Source organism: Melanotaenia boesemani, chromosome 8 (assembly GCF_017639745.1).
Source record: "Melanotaenia boesemani isolate fMelBoe1 chromosome 8, fMelBoe1.pri, whole genome shotgun sequence".
Lineage (NCBI taxonomy): Eukaryota > Metazoa > Chordata > Actinopteri > Atheriniformes > Melanotaeniidae > Melanotaenia > Melanotaenia boesemani.
Window position 1 is genome coordinate 34,598,937 of NC_055689.1, and position 20,862 is coordinate 34,619,798.

The 20,862-nt window shown below is 46.6% G+C and overlaps 2 protein-coding genes across 16 annotated transcripts in view; both read left to right on the forward strand.

Annotated features, from left to right (window-relative positions):
* Positions 1-20,862, forward strand: part of LOC121645098 (zinc finger protein 420-like) — a 1,096,702-nt gene that overhangs the window by 472,593 nt on the left and 603,247 nt on the right. The window lies entirely within an intron of this gene.
* Positions 1-20,862, forward strand: part of LOC121645089 (discs large homolog 1-like protein) — a 117,346-nt gene that overhangs the window by 34,660 nt on the left and 61,824 nt on the right. The window contains exon 1 of one of the 15 annotated variants that reach the window (XM_041993413.1): positions 16,142-16,616. The exons of the other annotated variants lie outside the window; for them this stretch is intronic. Within the exon in view, the coding sequence (XP_041849347.1) occupies positions 16,356-16,616 (261 nt within the window). The 5' untranslated portion in view covers positions 16,142-16,355. Of the gene's footprint in view, positions 1-16,141; positions 16,617-20,862 lie in introns of those variants that run through there. 15 annotated transcript variants of the gene reach the window in all.

A 20,862-nucleotide genomic window follows, 5' to 3' on the forward strand; every position in this document is an offset into this window, starting at 1 on the left:
GAGTCACCTTCGCAGATGATTTCAGACCTGTGTGGTTTCCTGGAACATAGTCATTCTGAGATCTTTGAACCCCTGGAAAACCTGGAAATGTGGACTAGTTGAAGTTTTTCTAGAGACTTATGTTGTGAAAAGGACGTGATGTCCACAATCAGTTTAAAAAAAACTTTCTTTAGAGATGCGTTTAGGTGCAGCTGTGTAATGTTGTAAAGTTCCTGACTTTCTCTGTGATATTAATGTGACCATCATCCTGTGGACCAGGAAACGCTGGTCTTTTCCCACTTTGATCCATCACAACCTGCAGCAGCTCGGTTGTTTCAGTCACGGTGCAGCTTCAGCCTCCTTAAGTTTTACTGAAGGTTTTTTAGATCATTTTCCAGAATCAGAGTAATTTTGTATACAAACCTGCACCTGAATGATGTGTTTAAATGCAGTGAAACAGAAACTGATGCTACTGAACTCCTCTCAGACTCACGTCTTTGTCTTTATTTTCACTCCGTGTGGCGTCTGCTGGGATAAATTCTCCCGTCTGCGACTTAAATGGTTTGGTTTGAAGCTGTAGGGATGATGTCAGTGATTTCCTGTCCTGCTTGCGTGTCTTGGACAAATTTGAATTATTTTTCATCTAAAAACATTTTCTGTTGGCATCGTGTGTATGGTTTCCATGGTTACAGCTGCTGCCTTGACGGTGATGGACCAAGCTGTTGACACACTGTCACGTGACTCTTTAGCCACCGACAGCCGACAGCAGACGTTCCCGCCGTCATGTGTTGAGCGAACGTCTGAAGGATGATTTAGATGATCGAGGACACGTCAGTCTGGTCCTGGTTTAAACACGTTAGTGGTAAATACACTACAAACGCGCAGCAACGTGGTCCACCTGCTCATTCTGGCTGAAGGTGCTGGACACAGCTCATGTTTGGTTTACCGACTGTAACGTCTCACATTGAGGCTCACGGGAGATGAGGTCGTGGTTTTTACTGAATGTTGGGGGGCTGGTTCTGGTTCAGTCGGTCCAGTTAGCAACGCAGCGACGGTCAGCAGGAAGTCCGCTTGTCTAAGCGGGATTGTACACTGGAAAACTGCCCGCAGCAAAAAAAATTAAATAAAAATAACGTAAAGTTTTGACAAACAGAAAGTGGAAGTTAAAGACACGATGATGATGATGATGATGATATAAAATCCAAGAGATGGACAGGAGAAATGTGTCCTGGACCAGTTTAGACTGGTATGAAAGTGTTAGTCCATCCTTGTGGAGGAGACACAGGTGACCCGTCTGGGTTCTGACTGAAATTCATGAGACCGCGTTAATTAAACATCGTAGCACACACACACACATCCCCTTTGTAAACATAAGCAGGTTTGCTTCCTCTCAGGACACACACACCAGGAGGCGGTTCAGTGTGGTCCCGTCCACCGAGCAGCGGGGGACCACAGGTGTCCTCCGTCCCCTCCACCTTCTGTCTCCTCCCAGAGCTATGTAGACGACCTGGTTTCATGGAGCTGGTAAAAAAGACGATGTCTCACTCTGGTTGGTTTTGTGGAACTCTACAGGTCAGAAGTGGTGCTTTGGTTGTCGCTGCAGCTTCCACACGTTAAACTGTTGGATGAGTTCAGTCCTCTTCCGACCGGCACCCTGACCAGGACCAGAGGTTGACCCTCTCCACAGTTCAGATGATGAACGCTCAGCAGTTTTTCTTCTGTGTCAGCGTTTATTTTGGGCTGGAAGCTGTTCCCTGATGGTCCGCTCTCAGCACTTCTTCTTCTGCTGGTGCAGCAGGAAGCTGCTCTGCAGCTGCTGTTTGGGTCTGAATCACGTTGGTCTGGTCCCGTCATGTTTTCTGTTATTTAACATAATGAAACTTCAGATTTCTGACTCCGTTTTTGTGTTCTCATCAGAACTGGTCCTACTGGACCTGCAGCCATTTCTGTCTCAGATAAAACCGGGAGTTAAATAACACTGCTCCCTCTGCAGGTTCCTGCCTCCTGTTCAGGTTCCTGGCTCCTCCTCAGGTTCCTGGCTCCTCCTCAGGTTCCTGGCTTCTTCTCAGGTTCCTGCCTCCTCCTCAGGTTCCTGCCTCCTCCTCCTCAGGTTCCTGCCTCCTCCTCCTCAGGTTCCTGGCTCCTCCTCAGGTTCCTGGCTTCTTCTCAGGTTCCTGCCTCCTCCTCAGGTTCCTGCCTCCTCCTCCTCAGGTTCCTGGCTCCTTCTCAGGTTCCTGGCTTCTTCTCAGGTTCCTGCCTCATCCTCAGGTTCCTGCCTCCTCCTCAGGTTCCTGGCTCCTCCACAGGTTCCTGCCTCCTCCTCAGGTTCCTGGCTTCTTCTCAGGTTCCTGCCTCCTCCTCAGGTTCCTGCCTCCTCTTCCTCAGGTTCCTGGCTCCTCCTCAGGTTCCTGGCTTCTTCTCAGGTTCCTGCCTCATCCTCAGGTTCCTGGCTTTTTCTCAGGTTCCTGCCTCCTCCTCAGGTTCCTGGCTCCTCCACAGGTTCCTGCCTCCTCCTCAGGTTCCTGGCTTCTTCTCAGGTTCCTGCCTCCTCCTCAGGTTCCTCCTCAGGACCCTGCAAAGGAAGCAGGACCCTGCAGCTGAACTTGAAGCCCAGCAGTTTGAGTCGAGTCCAGAAGACGGTTCAGAACTTCTTTGTCCTTTGTTTTTTCTTTTTTGACTGAAGAGGCAGAAATTACAGAAAGTACAGAAACACAGCTGACTCGTTATAGCCGTCTGAGGCTGGGTGGACCCTCTGTATTGAACCAGAACCTGGTTCTGACCCCAGTCTGGCTGTGTGGATAGTTTGTGGTTCTGGGTGGTGTTCTGAGACCAGGTTTTTGTCGTTAGCTGAAGTCTCTTGTGAGAGTCGGACTCAGACGGAGACGAGTGTCCTGATGAGACGTCGTCCATGTTGACGTAAAAACAGAATCACCTGAAGAGGTTTAGAGTTCGTTTATTTCTTTCTAGACTTATTTTCATTCTGTTTAACGTCATACACAACTTTTATTTTTTAATTTTTTCTTATTTAACATTTTAAGGTTTTCAAGAATTAGAATTAGATCTTTTAGATTCTTTAAAGAAATCAGTAGAATTACTGACATTATTTTTAGAGTAAATTCATTTTCTGTTTTTTACTTTATCAGTATTTTATTCTTTTTGTTTTACACGAGCTTCAATAAATTAATATTAAATTAATTATAAATAGATTTTTCAGATAGTATTTTTAAATATCTAAATATTTTATTTATTTAAAATTTTAATTTCTTTAATTTATAATTTAAAAAACTAACCTGATTTTTTCCTGTTGTTTGAAATGTTTTTATTTGTATTTTTTCTGTGGATCTTTGTCCTGCTGGATGAGACAGTTTCAGCTTTAACTGTCGGACAGATGGACACACGTCTGACTCAGAGCAGCTCATGGTCCACTCCACCAGACCATCATCCCTCCACCACCGTGCTGACCGCTGCTATGAGGTGTTTAAGGACCAAACATGTCCACTTTGGTCTGGTCTGTCCAGAGGACGTTGGTTCAGAAGTCTGGTGGTTTGTTCAGATGCAGCTTTGCCAGCCATGTTTTTTTCTCCTGCAACCTTCCCAACAAGCCAAACTGGTTCAGTCTGTTTCTAACTGGACTGTCATGAACTTTAACATTTAACCTGCTAACTGAGACCTTGGAGAGTCTGAGGTGGAGCTGCTGGTTCTGGACTTGCTGAGACGTCCACTCCTGGAAGACGGACAGATGTCTCGTTGTGTTCCACCTGTGAATCATCTTAATGATGCGATTCAAACCTTTTCTGCCTCATCTCTGACGCGACGTTGTGATGAAGTCCAGGTTGTTTGTGCTTTTTTGTCCCGCTGAGCGGCTGACTGGTGGCGTGTTTACCTGCTCAGTGCAGCAGAGGAATTTTGATGCATCTCTTTGAGGTTCGACTCTGAAACTTAGAGCAGGAAGTTCACGGCGGAGCTGCTCTGACTGCCGGCCTCATGAGGAATTTCAGTGTCTGAGCTGGAGGAGGAGGAGGAGGAGCTTCCATGCATGTTGTGCCAGCAGACTGCAGGGAGTCGAGGAGAGCAGAAGGAGAGGTCAGAGAGGAGGAGGAACAGAGAGCATGCTGGGAAGGCGTGGGCAGATATGAAAACAGAGAGGAGGGAAATTAGCTTTCTGTTAGCTGTATCGTCTGCATGCTGCAGCCTTTAACCTCCAGCGGTGCTGTCACGTCAGTGTGGGAAGACTGGGAGTTAAACTGGCTGCTTTCCAGTGGAAGTTGTGTTTTATCTCTGCAGTGAATTCAAGGCATCACATCTGTGAAGTTTTCTGTTTTTCTCTGGTTTCAGACGTAGCTCAGCCTTCATTTAGTTCAACATGTGGAATAAATAAACATGAGGCTGCAGCTTTTATGTGCTGATTGGTAGAAAAAGTTCATTTTTAAGAATAAAACAGATTATCCTCCATGTTTTCTCTAAATGCTGATAAAGTTTCATCTGAGACAAAGTCTGATTAAACAATTAAAACTAACCTCTAAACAGGTCTATAAATGGCTCAGATGAGACATTTAGTGTTAAATCCGCTGGTTTAAAGCGGCGATCTGCTTCTTCTTTCACATTCCAGACATGTTGGACAGGAGCTGCAGGAATTTACTCCGGACTTCAGGAGATTTCCGACCATCTGCCTCTTGAGTTCAGAGCTTCTCTTTATTTCCAACCTGTGTTTCCGCTCTGTGAACAGAGCCACAGGCATAATTACAACATAACTATGCACAAAAATCCAGTAATAAATGTACAAGCAGTGCACGGCACGCTTTCATTTTAAAAGTAGTGATTTAAAAGTTCAGTAAATGTGGTTTTCAACACGTAAGCTGTCGTTTGTTTCCTGCTGGATCAGACAGCAGCAGGATCAGGATGTCAGTGATTCCCAACCTGCGGTCCCTTAAAGGGCACAGGGGGTCCCCGGTTGAGGTGGATTTGCTAAAGTGTTTTTATCATCTGGGTGCTTCATTCACATGGAAGCAGTGTTTTGGAGCCTGAAAATAATTAAGTCTGTATGTTGGTAATTAGCTTAACTTTGGTTTTATCCAAGAACGGAGTCAGTCAGGATGCAGCAGCTGATAAAAGCATTACACCAAGCTTGGTTTCAGCCCGGGCCGGATGGGGTGGCCACAGCTTTCTGGTAGTTGCATGAAGTGGTCTGCAGGGAAAATGGGTTGAGAACCACTGGTTCAGACCTGGACTACTCATTCTGGTCCTACGAGAGCCGCAGTCCAGCAGGATTTCCATGTATCCCTGCTTCAGCACACCTCACTCAAATTAAAGAGCCATTGTTCAGAACTTGATTGGCTGTTTCTTCCATTTAATTTGGTTCAGGTGTTGGCGCAGGGATACATGGAAAACCTGCTGGATTTCGGTCCTTGTAGGACTGAAACGATTAGACCTGGTTTAGACTCTGAGGGAAAGAGTCTTAAAATCTTCAAATTAAATGGAAGTCTGTAAAAAAAAAAAAAAAAAAGATTTTTGGGCGGAGTAACTCGGTTAAAGGTGCGCCGTACGCTGGGAAGTGGAAGGAGTGGAGATCTGGTGGCGTTTTGAGGGGAAACAAACCTCAACACCATAAATTCTCTAAGTGACTGAGGTGCGTGATTACTGATCGGTAATCGATTGCAGCATCTTGCCTGAAGACCCAACTGGACGGTGTTCCTGTTCAGCCCTGTGGGATTCCAACTTTGATCTCCCGCATGGCAAATGGATGCCTACCGACTGAGAAATCCGGCCGCCTGTTCCCATTCCACTGGCATGTCTTCCCTCTGGCACTGCGATGACGGCGTCTCCCACCTGCTGCCGCTATTCTGCCTTTCTGACACCAGTAATGCCCACACGGTTAAACCAATTCAACATTTTTCCGTTTGTCAACGTCGTCCATCAGGATCTAAGTCTAAGACAATTCCGCTTCTTCCCTCTTTCACCCTCCTGAGCCATCGTGCAAATGATGTGATGAATATGTATTACAGGTATCCACCTGACCATTTATAGCCTGTAGGCGGGGCAAGGCGTTCTCTCATGTGCGCCCGCCGTAGACTTGATTCTGATTTATGAACGGAAACGGGTGTAGGACGTGCGTGCGCCCGCCGTAGACTTGATTCTGATTTATGAACGGAAACGGGTGTAGGATGTGCGTGCGCACGCCGTAGACTTGATTCTGATTTATGAACGGAAACGGGTGTAGGACGTGCGTGCGCACGCCGTAGACTTGATTCTGATTTATGAACGGAAACGGGTGTAGGACGTGCGTGCGCACGCCGTAGACTTGATTCTGATTTATGAACGGAAACGGGTGTAGGACGTGCGTGCGCACGCCGTAGACTTGATTCTGATTTATGAACGGAAACGGGTGTAGGACGTGCGTGCGCACGCCTTAGACTTGATTCTGATTTATGAACGGAAACGGGTGTAGGACGTGCGTGCGCCCGCCGTAGACTTGATTCTGATTTATGAACGGAAACGGGTGTAGGACGTGCGTGCGCCCGCCGTAGACTTGATTCTGATTTATGAACGGAAACGGGTGTAGGACGTGCGTGCGCACGCCTTAGACTTGATTCTGATTTATGAACGGAAACGGGTGTAGGACGTGCGTGCGCACGCCGTAGACTTGATTCTGATTTATGAACGGAAACGGGTGTAGGACGTGCGTGCGCACGCCGTAGACTTCTGCTGAAGTCGTGGTCTAAGAACATGCATGGTGTCTTCACACACGGATCTTTATTATTTACATGTTTAAACCGTTTTATTTTATTTTCTAATGGTTTATTGTTTGGTTTGTTACTCTGTGGTTCTGTGTTGTCGTCAGTGTTTAGTTTTTTTTCCTCCTCTGGACTCTCAGTCATCTCCCCCCAGGCCTCCAGCCCTCCGCCCTCCCTCCCCTCTGTGTTTGTGTTCAGGCTGATGGAGAATCTCGGCTGTCAAATCTGCTGCTAAATAATGGATTTCCTCTGGTTCAGAGACAGAAGACAAAGGGAGACCAGACCTTCAGGCTCTCAGTTGATAAATCATTTGATCATTTATGGAGCAGAAACCGGTGGAAACTTGGAAGTTTTCTGTGTCGTAATTCCACATTAATGACTCTACATGCTGCTTCCAGCTGGAAGACGTTTCCTTCTTTCAGCTGTTTGGCTCCTGCTGGCCCCGGATCAGCTGATCTGTAATTTTCTCTGAAGAAAGAAGAACAGGAAGTAAATCTGTGACTAGACATAGTAACAGGAATCCTGTCCTGTCGGGACAGGAAGTGCTAGATGCCGTCGGGACAGGAAGTGCCGGACGTTTTGATGGCGTAAATTACTTCCTCTGACTCCAGGCCTGAGCTGATCTCAGGTCAGACTGTTCTGCTGTGGTCCTGATCCGATCTGATCCAACCCGGTCAGCTGTCTGAGGTGGAGGACTTCCTGTAGTCTCTGCTGATTTACAGTTTTTTATCTTTCCAGACTAAAATATGTCCAAATATGTGACATGGTAAAGTAGCAAAGGAAGCTCATTCCCTATCAGACTTGTCAGTGCAGGCGTAGCTAACGCTGCGTCTGAAGTAGAAACTAAATCATAAGTATTTATATATACGAGTTCTAATGGAAATATTTCACTCAGATTCAGCATCAGCATATTTTGTTTGCTTTAAACCTGCATGATACGTAGAATCTGTGAACACGGGACCATGAAGCTCCCTCTGGATAGGTGAGGTGGATCGGAGAATTCAGGCCGACATCGACTTCAGGCCGGTGTTAACTGGAAAACCTCCAAAGGGGGCGACCAGGAGGCATCCTGAGCAGGTGTCTGAACCACCTCAGTCGACTCCTTTTAATTGTGAGGAGCAGCAGCTCCTCTCCAGCCTCCCTCTGGATTTGTGACCTCCTCACCACAGGGGGTTTCCATAAAGCGGGCTTACTGGTTTATCTGGCTATATTAACTTACTAAGCGGTAATCTAGGTAGGTTATTACAGAAACAGCCTGGTAGGTTCTCTCACCGTATGCGTGATGAAGTCTGTCAAAAAATGACAACTTAATTTTCCAGATTTTTACTGGAATTTTTGTCAGACTCCTTCATTTCATGCTTCATTTCCTGAAAAGAGAAACACTACGTTATGCAAAGTCCTCGTTCACTGACATCTTGTCTCCATGGATTTCGAACTCCAGCTTTAAGTTTTCTATTTCCAGGTCCGGCTTTGCAATCTGATGCTGTAGGTGGACTTTATAGAGTTACTTTGCAGTCAACTGGGCCCGGTTCTGAAGCCGTGACCCCCTGGGATGCACCTCATCATCGGGCAGCGATGCTCATCGAGCTCCTCCACAGGTGGGAGGGGTTGTTGTGGTCGCCCCGAACCCGTCTTCCATCCCTCCGACGTCTTATTGGCTGTGAAATAGGTCTTCCCCTTAATGCTAATTCTCCAGCAATGTGGACATTCTTGACTACCAGAGGAATTTTCTCTAAGGTGCAGATGAGAAATTCCTACTAGTCTGAAGAATGTTTTTTCTAGTTTGCTGTCAGTTGAACCATGGTATGCTTGGGGGCGAACGGTTTACATTTGCTTATAAAATAATGTAATTAGGGCTGTCAACCGATTAAATTTTTTAATAAGGTTAATCACAGCTTTAAAATGAACGATTAATCACTATTTGCGAATATACCTGAAATTTGCCCGTTTTTAGTGCATGCCAAAGCATTCAGAACATCAGATGTCCAAGGGTCAGTAAATACAGCATGTAATGTTCTAGATCAGAGGTCACTAACAGGCGGACCGCAGTCTGGATCCGGACCCGGAACCTGTCCCATATGGACCTGGAGTTAAAATCTGACGAGGTGCTTTTACTTTAACTAGCACAACTTTTGCAGTCTTCATGGTAGCAGTCAGGAAAAACGCAGACCAGTTGCACGTTGCACATTTTGTCCGTTGCAGGTTTTTGGGCTTGTTTTTTCTGTGTATAGTTGCTTGTTTGGGCTGGTCCTGCTCCTGTTATGAAGCTCCCCGATTCTCTCACAGCTGTCCATAATATCCAATATTATGTTAGAAGAGTCCAGACTGTAAGAGGGAGGATCTAGGTCACAATTTCTGAATGTATAATGAACTCAGACTTAAAACAAGATTTCAAGACTTCACTTGTCTTCAAAGACGTTCATGCAGAGAAATGTACGCTGTCGCCCCCCTGGTCACAGATTCTGATGGGTCACAGATTTTGGTGTAACACAACTAACATGCACGCCCCTACCCACATGCACGTTCAACTTCACTTGACAGAGCAACGGTAACAATGCCCGCGGATAAATAGCAGATGTGTAAAATATATATAATAAAGAGTAGAGAAGAGAGCGTATTGGAGGAACTCATCATGCAGCCCCTCAAAAAACCTTCTAATCCGTGAACACAAATCAGTTTCTCTGTCATGACAACATGAGGAGGAGAAAGTTTTCATTGGTTGTAGGTCTTACCCCAGGTCTTTTTGAGACGAGTCTTCTATGTCTTATCTAAATAAGACATGCCTTGCTGAGCCACGCCGGGTAGAGCGGTCGTCTTGTAACCTGAGGGTTGCCGGTTTGATCCTCGGCCAAGTCGAGCTCATGTCAAGGTGTCCCTGAGCAAGACACCGAACCCCAAATTGCTCCTGATGGGTCGTGTTTGAGCGCCTTGCATGGCAGCTTCCGCCATCAGTGTGTGAGTGTGTGAATGTGATGTATGATGTAAAGCGCTTTGGGTATCATTCCAGGTAGGAATATCCCCTGATCTCCGACTCAACCCGAGTACCTTCTGAAGGAAACTCGTTTCAGCCGCTTGTCTCCATGATCTCATTCAAGATTCAAGATCTGTATTGTCATTATGCAAGCATAAAGCAATTTTGAGGAGTCCCTTGGCTTAAGCACACATGAATAAAAAAAATAAAAATGTAACAGGCACACAAATATGTAAAAAATCTAAAATGTATAAAAGAAATAAGAACACCTCTATATTTACAGAAAACAAGCTCCTCTTGTCCTGTGCAGACCACAGCATCACAGACACAGGATGCTAGGAGGAAGTCCTCAAACACGCTGATAAAACAACTGGTCAGTTAACTGATGGCTGTCAGCGTGTTGATGACAGAAGGCACTGCATCATTAATCAGAGTAGACTCTTAAAGGAAGCAGACGTCTGCATTGGAGGATTTTTCCTCCGTTTATCCAGGAAGTTTGTTTATTTATCAACCCTTTCTTTAAATGAATAAAAGAGAAAAAAATACACATATGTGATTAGATCATGAGAGAACGACCTGTGTTGTTGTTTACCTTCTGGTGCAGCCTGTCAGTAGAGGATTGTGGGTAGGCAGCAGCACTGAGACGATGCTGAAGGTTAGACGTGACCTGACATGGCCCTCAGTCCACCCACCTCCCCTACCTCAGGGCAACGCCTTGCCATCAGGGACCACCCACAAAGACACACACACACACACACACACACACACACACACACACACACACACACACTGGAGTCGCTGCCAGTCCATCCTGTGGGACACAAACACACCTGATGGTCTGTTAGAGCCACTCAGGTGGCAGCGTTTCAGTGGGCGTGGCCTGATCTGTGATACAGGAAGGCCTGGAGGCTGCAGATGGTTACCACAGTGATGTATTTTCAGTCAGGGAGTCAGCCATTTTTACATGAAAACTTCCTCATCTCCGTCTCAGTTTGACTTTAATATGAGCTTTAGTTGAACCATCTTTTTCCTGATGACACTTGAACTCATCACCACCATGACAAACCGTCTGACCAATCAGAGAAGGTCCTGAAGGACGTTTCTCTCCTGTAAATTCAGTCATAAGCAAGTGTTTGCAGAAGTGTGGGTGGATGTGTAGCTGGGTGGATGTTTGGGTAGGTGGGTGGATGTGTAGCTGGGTGGATGTTTGGGTAGGTGGGTGGATGTGTAGCTGGGTGGATGTTTGGGTAGGTGGGTGGATGTGTAGCTGGGTGAATGTTTGGGTAGGTGGGTGGATGTGTAGCTGGGTGGATGTTTGGGTAGGTGGGTGGATGTGTAGCTGGGTGAATGTTTGGGTAGGTGGGTGGATGTGTAGCTGGGTGGATGTTTGGGTAGGTGGGTGGATGTGTAGCTGGGTGAATGTTTGGGTAGGTGGGTGGATGTGTGGCTGGGTGGATGTTTGGGTAGGTGTTTTTGCGGGTAGGTGGGTGGATGTTTGAGTTTTTTTAGGTAGATGGGTGGATGTTTAGACAGTTGGTTTGTGCCAAATAAAGAGAAAGAAAATGAAGCTGGACAGTCGGAGAAACGGGCTTTTGGTCAGTGGCGATATTTGCAATATTTTCAGTTCAGTCCAGTTTCAGTGCAAACTTGTGGTGAAAGATCCTGCTCGCTGGTCAGTGGAAGGAGTCCTTCAGCAGCCGACCCGCCTGAACAAGCAGCCGACCCGCCTGAACAAGCAGCCGACCCGCCTGAACAAGCCAGCCGACCCGCCTTGTAGGAGACATGCTCCCCCTGCTGACGATTGAATCGTCCAGGTTTAGAAAATAGATAAAATGATGATGAGACAAGTGTGTCCATTTCTTCCCACAGACAGGGACGTTGTTGTTGTGGTTTAAAACCATTTTGTTTATAATATACAGTAAACACTCTGCAGACAGGCAGCGATGATTCGGCTACGATGTTTGTCCATGTCGACACGGTGAATCAAGAAATGGTAAAGTAATAAGTAGTGACGTTACTTTTCAAATGTAGTAACGAGTCATTTCATTACAGTTTACAGAAGTAACGAGTAACTAGTAACTAATTACTTTTTTAGAGTAACTACCCCAACACTGGCTAGTGGTTGGATGTTTGGGTAGGTGTTTATGCGGGTGGGTTGGGTGGATTTGTTGCTGGGTGGATGTTTGGGTGGATGTGTGCTGAAAGTGGTGAATCCAGATTCTTCTTCTGGTCATGGTAGTTCAGCTCCTGGAGGAAAATAGAAACACATCAGATAAACGGGCAGTCTGCTGCCCCCTGCTGGAGGTGTTTAACATTGACCAGCCGGTCAGGTCGTCTCTTTTCTCCCCCTCCCCTCCAGAGGTGTATAGTTTAATGGCGTGTGGGACAAATGGCTTCCTCCGTCTTTCTGTGGAGCAGCACTGAGGCAGCAGTCTGCTGCTGTACCTGCTCTGAGAGACGGCCGAGTGGAAGGGTGGTTGGTATTCTCCATCACTGCTCTAAGTTTGGACAGTGTTTTCTGCTCGGCCACTGTTTCCCCAGGAGCCAGCTTCAGCCCCACAACAGAGCCTGCCTTCCTGATGATTTGTTCAGCCGATGGATGGTCCTCCTGATGATACTGTATCCCCAGCTCACAGAAGCACACAGGCAGCTACAGACTGGTAAAACCTGTTCAGTAACTTTGAACATGTTGAAAGATCCAAGCCTCCTCAAAAAATACAGCCTCACCTGACCTTTCTTGTAGAGGAGGTCAGTGTTCGGTGTCCAGTCCAGTTTGTTGTCCAGCAGGAGCCCCAGGTATAAGATGTCATTGTCTCCACCTTCTCCCCCTCTATGCAGACAGGTTGTAGAAAGGTCTTCCTCCAGAAATCCACTATTATCTCCTTTGTTTTCAGTACATTCAGCATCAGCTGGTTTCTCCCACACCAGCTTACAAAATCATCCACCAGCAGCATCCTTTACTCCCCTTCCTCATCCCCTCTAATACAGGATACAATATCTGTATCATCAGAAAACTTCTGCACATGGTACGTCTCAGAGTTGTAGGGGAAATCCGACGTGAACAGGGCTGGGGACAGCACCGTCCCCTGAGGAGCATCTTACATTGCTGCTGACGGTGCTGGAGATGTTTCCCATCTTCACACACTGCAGTTGCTTTGTTAGATAGTTGATCCAGGACACAATGTGTGGCTCCACTGCCATGCTGGTGAGCTTTTCCTGCAACAGAAGGGGCTGAAAATGTTAAATTCATATGAGAAATGGAAAAAGAGAACCCTCACGGCACAGCCTGCTTTATCCAGGTAGGAGAGAGTCCGATGGAGAAGATACAGGACCACAACCTCCACCGCCACCATCTCCCTATAGGCAAGCTGAAGAGGATCCTGTGCATGTTGTACCTGTTTCTTCAGCCTTTGTTGTAATAACCTCTCCAAGGTTTTCATTATGTGTGAAGTTACTGTTAACTGTTACCGGTGGTCTGAAGTCATTGGGATTTTGAGGATGCCTAATCGTTCGTGGGAACCGGAATGATGCATGATGTTTTCCAGAGGGAGGGGACTATACCCGGACTTAGGGTCTCATTAAAAAGATGTGGGACACACCTTGTCAGGGCCAGCTGCTTTTCTGATGTTAAGCCTCTTCAGCTCTCCTCTCACCTGATGTCCTGTGAAATGAGGAGATTGGAGGACTGCTGTGGTGGAGGTGAGGAGGATTTGTCAGGTGTGGGGGTGGGATACTGCAATTGAGAACAGGGGGAAGGTAACTGTCCCAAAACAGGTCTCTTTGGGCGAATGGTAGGAGAAGCAGAGGGAGGTGGAGGGGCAAAGGTCCACCCGTGATTGGGAGTCCGGTGCAGGTGGAGCTAGAGTAGAATCACAGGGGGTTGGCAGCGTAGGATTAAACTTGTTAAAATAAGGTTTAATTCCTCTTCCCTCTCAACGCTCCCTCCAATAACTCAAGTCTCTTTCTTGCTCCCCGTGATTGTTTTCATTCCCTCCCATACTTCCTTGATGTTTTCACTCAACCTGTATGTCTTTCTTGCTGATTATAGACCATCCCTGAGCTCTGTTTGGACTCTCTTTAACTCCTCCTTATCTCCACTTTCAAAAGCCATCTTCTTCCTATTTAGGACGTCTTTCACCTCCCTTGTTATTCAGGGCTTATTATTGGCATAGCAGCTTATGTCTTAACCGGTACAACAGTGTCCACACAAAACAGCATGTAGTCTGTGAGACGCTGTGATGCTCCCTCTGTCATCCCTTCACTGATCCAGCAGCACACTCCAGTCTGTTCTAGCAAAGCAGTCTGAGCTTCTCCTCCCCTTCAGGAGGCCACCTGCTCACAGCTTGTGTGGTTATGGGTTGCCTCTTGCCTCTTCTCTGATTAAACGCTGAAGTTCTGTTTCCAGTCTGAGGGAGGAAACCCAGCGGATGGACTTCCCGTTGATGATGGTCTTTAATCATGTTTCTGATGGTTTGAACAGCTCAGCACCTTCTGATGATGTCACAGCTTGTTTGGAGGTTTGTGGTCACATGACCGATGGAGTCCAGCAGGGGGCGCCACCTCCACAGATGTTTCTCTGACTGGACTGATTAAAAGGGTTTGTAGCTGGTTAAATGACTCGTCAGATGCTCTGATGTGCTGGATGAACATTTTCACCATTAAACTCACCAGTTCCCACTCAGACCTGAAGACTTTGTTTAATGTTGAATAAAAGACATTTTATAAACTGAGAAGGCGTCAAACTGAAAACTGATCTGATTGTTTATTGACTCAGACGATCAGATTTATCAGTGAAGCCACTGATTTCTTGTTTTAAACGTCATCACAGAGAGCTGATTTTTCCTCCTCATCCTGAATGACTCAAACACACCACGGAGGACAGCGACAGACGGTGGGCGGATGTGTGTGTGTGTGTGTGTGTGTGCTGTCGACAAGCAGAGAAGCAGACCTATCAGAACCAGATGGACCAGTAAGACTGTTGGACCTGTTCACTCTGAGGTCTCTGATCTGCTTCCTGATCCAAATCAACCGATTTCATCAGAAAATGTAAACAACCTTCAGTCAGTCCATCCATAACTTCGGTTCTGGTCTGGTTCAGGTTTAGCTCTGGTCTGGTTCTAGTGAGGTTCTGGACTAGAGACGCAGTGTCTTCATGTCCTTAATCCGTTCAGTTTAATCCGGTTTAATCCTGATCTGTTCAGATTTTTCACTAAACACTTTTCTTGGGTATAAGTTTGTTTTTTTTGTTTTTTTTATATATAAACTGATCCGACATCCAGAACCGGGGGTGATGAAAAGTCTTCTCAGAACAAACAGCACCTGAACACACCACAAAAACCAGTTCCAGCTGCTAATGGACAGCTGGGATCCGTATCTGGTCCACAGGAGACGCTTGTGGCCTCAGAAAATGGGGGACCAGTCTGACTAAAACAAGTCTGGAGATCAGGAGATGAAAACAGTTCGTCTCCCAGTTGGAAGGTTGCTGGTTCAATCCCAGTGTTCCCAGTTTTCATGAAAGTATCTGGGGAGGTCCTGAACGCCACCACTGCCTCAGAAAACTCCATAAAACCCAGAAATATATTCACACATCAGTTGGTGACTTTATGACACGGTTCTCCCGTTCATTCAGTCCAAGTTCAGTCCAAACCTGCTTTCATGCGAGATCTGCTGGTGGTCTGGTTTTGACCCCTGAAACCAGTCTGGGTCAGCTGGTCCATTCTGTCAGACTGAGCCAGTTTGCCGGTCTGTTCAGGTCTTGGTCTGTTGATCTAACTTTGAGTTGGTCTGGTTGGTCTGCTCTGGTCTGGACCGGTCTGTCCGTCTGCAGGTAAATGTATGTGATGAAGACTCTGGTCTACTCGGAAACTAGCTCTCTGCTCTCGGATCCAGGTCTCCGTACGTGGAACCAGGTCCTTGCGCTCAGATTCAGCTCTCCCTAGCATGGAATCTGGTCTCTGCGTTCGGATTTAGGTCTGTGTACCCTGAACCAGGTCTGTGCTCAGAACCAGGTCTGTGTACATGGATTCAGATCTCTGTGGAGTACATAAAGCCAATCAGAGTCCAGCTTCCTGTTGCTTAAATCATGACTGAAGAGTTTGACAGCAGACTTCCTCCTCTTCCTCTCCCTCCATCCCTATCACCTGCTTCTTTTCCTCCTCTTTCCTTTTCATCTTCTCTCCATGTGACGCCTCCTTTTCCTCCAAGTCCTCCTCCTCTTTGTCCCGTTTCTTCCTCTTCCTGTTGTTGTGCCTCCTCTTCAGCTCCTCTCCTCCTCTTCCTCTGTCCTACATCACTCTACCTTCCCTCAGGACCCCCCCCCCCCCCCTCTCTCGCTCGCTCTCTGTCGTTCAACCCTCCTCGTTTCTGATGAGTCATGTGACCCCCCCCTCCCCCCCTCCCAAGAGACCAATCACACTCCCACAGAGAAAACGCGCACACACAAACACGCACAGCAGCGCTCAGTCGTTCCGGCTCGCCTCCTCATCATCACTCAGAGTGGAGACGAAGAACAGAAGAGAGGAGGATAAGAGAGGGAGACTGAGGGACAGAATATATCCAACCAGAGGAGGAGGAGGAGGAGGAGGAGGAAGGGAGAGGTTCTCCCTGGATGAAGGAAGAGCTCTGGAAGTCGTTTCCTCCCCGCCGCGATGGAGCGACGCGAGGAATGAGGGCGGATGGTGAGAGCAGGGAGCAGCAGCAGTGGAGGAGGAGATGGAGAGTCAGCCGGTGGAGGCGGAGGAGGAGGAGGTGCAGGGGGAGGTGGGCGGCGCGGGAGGAGCCGGCAGCGCTCCCTGAGGAGGCGGCTGGCGGCCAACTGCCCCGGTGCCGACAAGATGTCCCCCAGCATGAAGAAGGTGGAGTGTTTCTCGCCCATGCTGTGCCACTGCAAGGTGGCCTGCACCAACAGCACCATCTCCCTCATGTTCGGCTGCAAGGTGGGTGGAGGAGGAGCTGGGGGTGGGGTCACGGCGTGGGCGTTGGGGTTCATTTGATTAAGCAGAAGTTTCTTAAAAAGTGAGGTCCAGATGTTTGAGTCTAGTTGACGTTGAATCTCCTCCTTATCGGGAGCATGAAAACTTCTCCTACATTTCCCATAATGCACTTTCATCACAGCTCACGTTTCAGTTTTTTTTTTTTTTTTTTGGCGCATCTGGAGATTTTATTTATTTCAGATCATCATGCTGAACTAGATGGGAGTAATTAGTATCCCTTTTTATGGAAAAGTCCCGATCTGGCTTCATTTATATTCCCCGGAAAACAGCCGCAGTGATTTATGGAAACATGCAAATATAAATGTAAATGACCAGGAAGAGTTTTCTAAGTAGTTCAAAGTGAATATTTGGTCTGAGCCTCTTGATTCTTCGCCACAGTCTGAACCTTTGAAGGATGCATTCACACCGGTGCTGTTTGGTCCACTTTAACTGAATCTTGGGTCGCTTCCATGGATGGTACGGTTAGTTTGGACTCGTGTTTGGAAAACTGGGGGTTTCGGATCACTTGCAAGTGAAACCTGGTGCGATTTGCTTGCAGTGTGAAAGCAAACGGACCACCCAGTGAACCAAAGATGGTGGATATCTGGTGGCTGCTCATACTGGACACATTTTGGTGGAAACTTCATTCAGTTTGAAATCAAATTAAAACAGAAACCACAAGAATGTAAAAACTTGCTGTTGCTTCATTCTTCTGGCCAATCAGTGAGCCTTTCTTCGTGGCCATTGGTCGTTTTGGGAAATATCGCCCCCTAGAGAGCAATTGTATTAACTGCATGATGTTGTGAAAGCAAACCAACAAAATGAAGGCAAAACATTTGTAGATGTTTCCTCGGGCGATCAGACCGATCCTTCATTTCCTTCATTGTCTAATCTGGACATGTGGTCTCTGTCCAGATGGACATGGACAGATTAACAAAGCCTTGAGACTGAAACCAGTGTTTTGCCTCTATTTTCCAGTTTTCCTCCAGTGGTTCCCTCTGATTAATGTTTGTCATTAACATTTTTTAAATATGAATAACTGTCCTTGGACACTTGAGTAATGAACAATATCTAAACTAGTTCCCACCAATCCTCCACATAGTCTACAAGAACAGTTCCCCAGGATCCTTGAAGGACTTTCCAAAGTTCTTTTTTGGATGTTTTAGCCTTTGCTCTGTTCTCCATCCAGATGATCCCACACTACTACAATAATGTAGAGGTCTGGGTTCTGGGGAGGATCCCTCCATCAGATCCGTTGAGGTCTGGGTTCTGGGGAGGATCCAGCCTTCCATTAGACCCGTTGAGGTCCGGGTTTTGAGGAGGATCCAGCCCTCCATCAGACCCGTTGAGGTCCGGTTTCTGAGGAGAAACCAGCCCTCCATCAGATCCGTTGAGGTCCGGGTTCTGAGGAGGATCCATCCCTCCATCAGACCCTTTTCCACTTCAGTCCAGTTCCAGTGTCATGTGACATACCTCAGTCTTTTCTCCCTGTTTACATTCCTTAATATAGTGGCTTCTTGACAGCCACGTTTCCATGGAGACTATTTCTGATGAGGCTTTGACCAACAGCAGATGGATCAGCTGAAGGTCCAGATGTATCTCTCAGGTCTTGGTTCAGGTCTTTGCTGGATAGTTTTTAGTCCTGACTCTTTTTCTTTTGTCCTCCACGTGTCCAGTTTCTGCCTCCATGCTGAGATGAGCCAGGTTTCCAGCTACCAGCTGTTTGCTGCTGAAATCCTGTTTTCTGTCAGACTGTCTGATCTTTGCTGGTTTAAACCAGTTTAAACGTCTTCTTTGCTAAGTTGTTCGGTTCGTCCGTTTAGTTAGGAGCTTTTTTTCTGCTTGAATGGTTCATAGGTCAGAGTTAAGTGGCTTAACAAGACAAACTTTTCATCGCAACCAGAAGTAGAAATTTAACGTTTATTCACAGTAATCTGTAATTTTTATGCCCAACTTGAAGCTTATTTAATATCTGAGGAATTATTTTGTAGCAGATGCAACAGCAGTAACACAGGACAGAATGTCCTCCTGCTTCCCGTCCATGTTTCTTATATAATGTACAGAAACAACGGTGGATAGTTGTCAGGCTGACTCAGATGAGCTGAAAATTAGAAAACATCTCATGCAAACCCTGAAAAGGCAGAAAATCTGTAGAAGGTTCTGCTGTAGCTGCTTCCTGCTCTGCCTGTCAGACATAGCCGAGGGGAAAGAGCACACACTGTCACCGACCTTCCACAGCACGATTGGTCGCCCTTAGTTTCCGCCTCGGTGGGCTGGCCAATCACAGGCCTGGTGTGCATCGCTGCTGAGGACTGATTGGCTGGTGGCGAGTATCAGTGCAGGTGGGCGTGCACGTGCATGTGTGTGGTACATGTGCTCTGCTGGGAAACACCAACAAAGCTGAAGATGATGTGCTGTCAGCTGAAAGGATGAAGATTCACCCTCATCACATCTGAAGATGGTGTTAGTTCACATCTCATGTTGTTACTCTTCCTGTTCACAGCCTGACGGGTTGACATGGAAACTCGCAACGAATATAAACACATGAAGAAGAAGTCTTTTCTGCAATGGTTATACAACTTACTGGTACCCAGTTTCCTCCAGAACTCCTTTAATTCTTTTGGTAATAGACTGAGTATGGTGCATTATCCTGCTGGAAGTAGCATCAGAAGATGCTACCCTGTGGTCATAAAGGGATGGACATGGTCAGCAACAACACTCAGCCTGAAGGGGATGGAGATGCCGTTGATCCAAGCCAGGATGGATCCATGTTTTCATGATTTTTCCACCAAAATCTGAGCCTAGCATCTGAATGTGGAGCTGAAATGGAGACCCACCAGACCAGGCAACGTTTCAGATTTTAAATGTAAAAACACGCCATCCATCAGTTTACAGTGTGTAAACATCCTTATTTGGATTTCTGATTCTTTAGGACATGACGTGATCTATAAAAGATTAATTGGAAACCAAAGCAGTTTTTCTAGAACTACTTGACAGAAGTCTGCTAAAATATTTATTTCTCATCCTCAGAGGAGACAAATGTCCATAAAAATGTTTAAACCGTTATTTATTTATCATAAAACATGTTTGCAGTCAGGCTTGGTTCTTGTCAGCCTGAGGACATTCCTGCGTCAGAGGACAGGATGGAGGACATGATGAGGCAGGTTAAATCTGGGTCTGATCTGTGGTCCATGGTCTGAGGAATGCCGGCGTTCCCAGGTCTCAGACTGGACGTTTGGCGGTCACGTGGCCGCCTCTGACGGAGCGCTGTGCTCCTCCTGCTGCTCTGACTTCCGCTCTTTGACACTTTGATCGCAGCCAGTCTTAATTAAGTCCTATCGATTGGCGCCATTGACTGCTTTCACAGCCAGTCGTCAATAGATTGTGCCGGGAGTTATCAGTCGTAGAGCCGCTGTTTCAACCAGCTTCAACCATTCAGCTCCTCGGTTTGAGAGGCATTCCCTGACATCCAGAACAAGCATCTCCTCTTCAGCTTCATCCAGCAGACCTGATCACAGTATCGATGTCTTCTCTCTAGCTGATAAGTCTGAGAGATGACACGATGAACATCTGAGCTTCTGCTTTTAATCCACATTCAGTCCTCTGAGTGTATTATAGAGACGGAAACACCAACTAAACCAGTTTGTCTCCTTATACAAGGCTGAATCCAGCAGCTAAAAAAGAAATTTGTGACATTTTCCTCCAAAACTTCAGAGATCCAGAGGCTCTTCAACTCCTCATTCAGCTGAGTTTCTGCAAAATTTCTTTTCTTTTTTTCATTTTCCATGTTTAGAGTCGAGTTTTCACCAGCTGCTTTTTGTCCCTTCCTTTCTGAAGCTACTGCATTACAGCTGGAAATGATACGAAGTCATTTCACAATATCATATATTTATAAAAATAAAAAGTACTAAATGTTTTATCAGTGATTGCATTTTGCTGGCATTATTAGTACCCACCATAAGAAGAGAATACACAGATTTTATCCCCAGTTAACTCCTGTCACTGAATCCAAATCAAGTTTGAATCAACTGAGGCTAAGTCCACACGGCACCAAAGCCGGTTCAGGTGTGAAAACAGTGGTGGAAACTGAGAGAAAGGCTTCAACATCCCCACAAAATCGCTGTGGAGAGCTCTGCGATGGTTAAAGAGAAACACTCCAGAGCTGTGCGCATGCACAGATAATGACGTATCTGCTTGCTCCCGCTGTTGA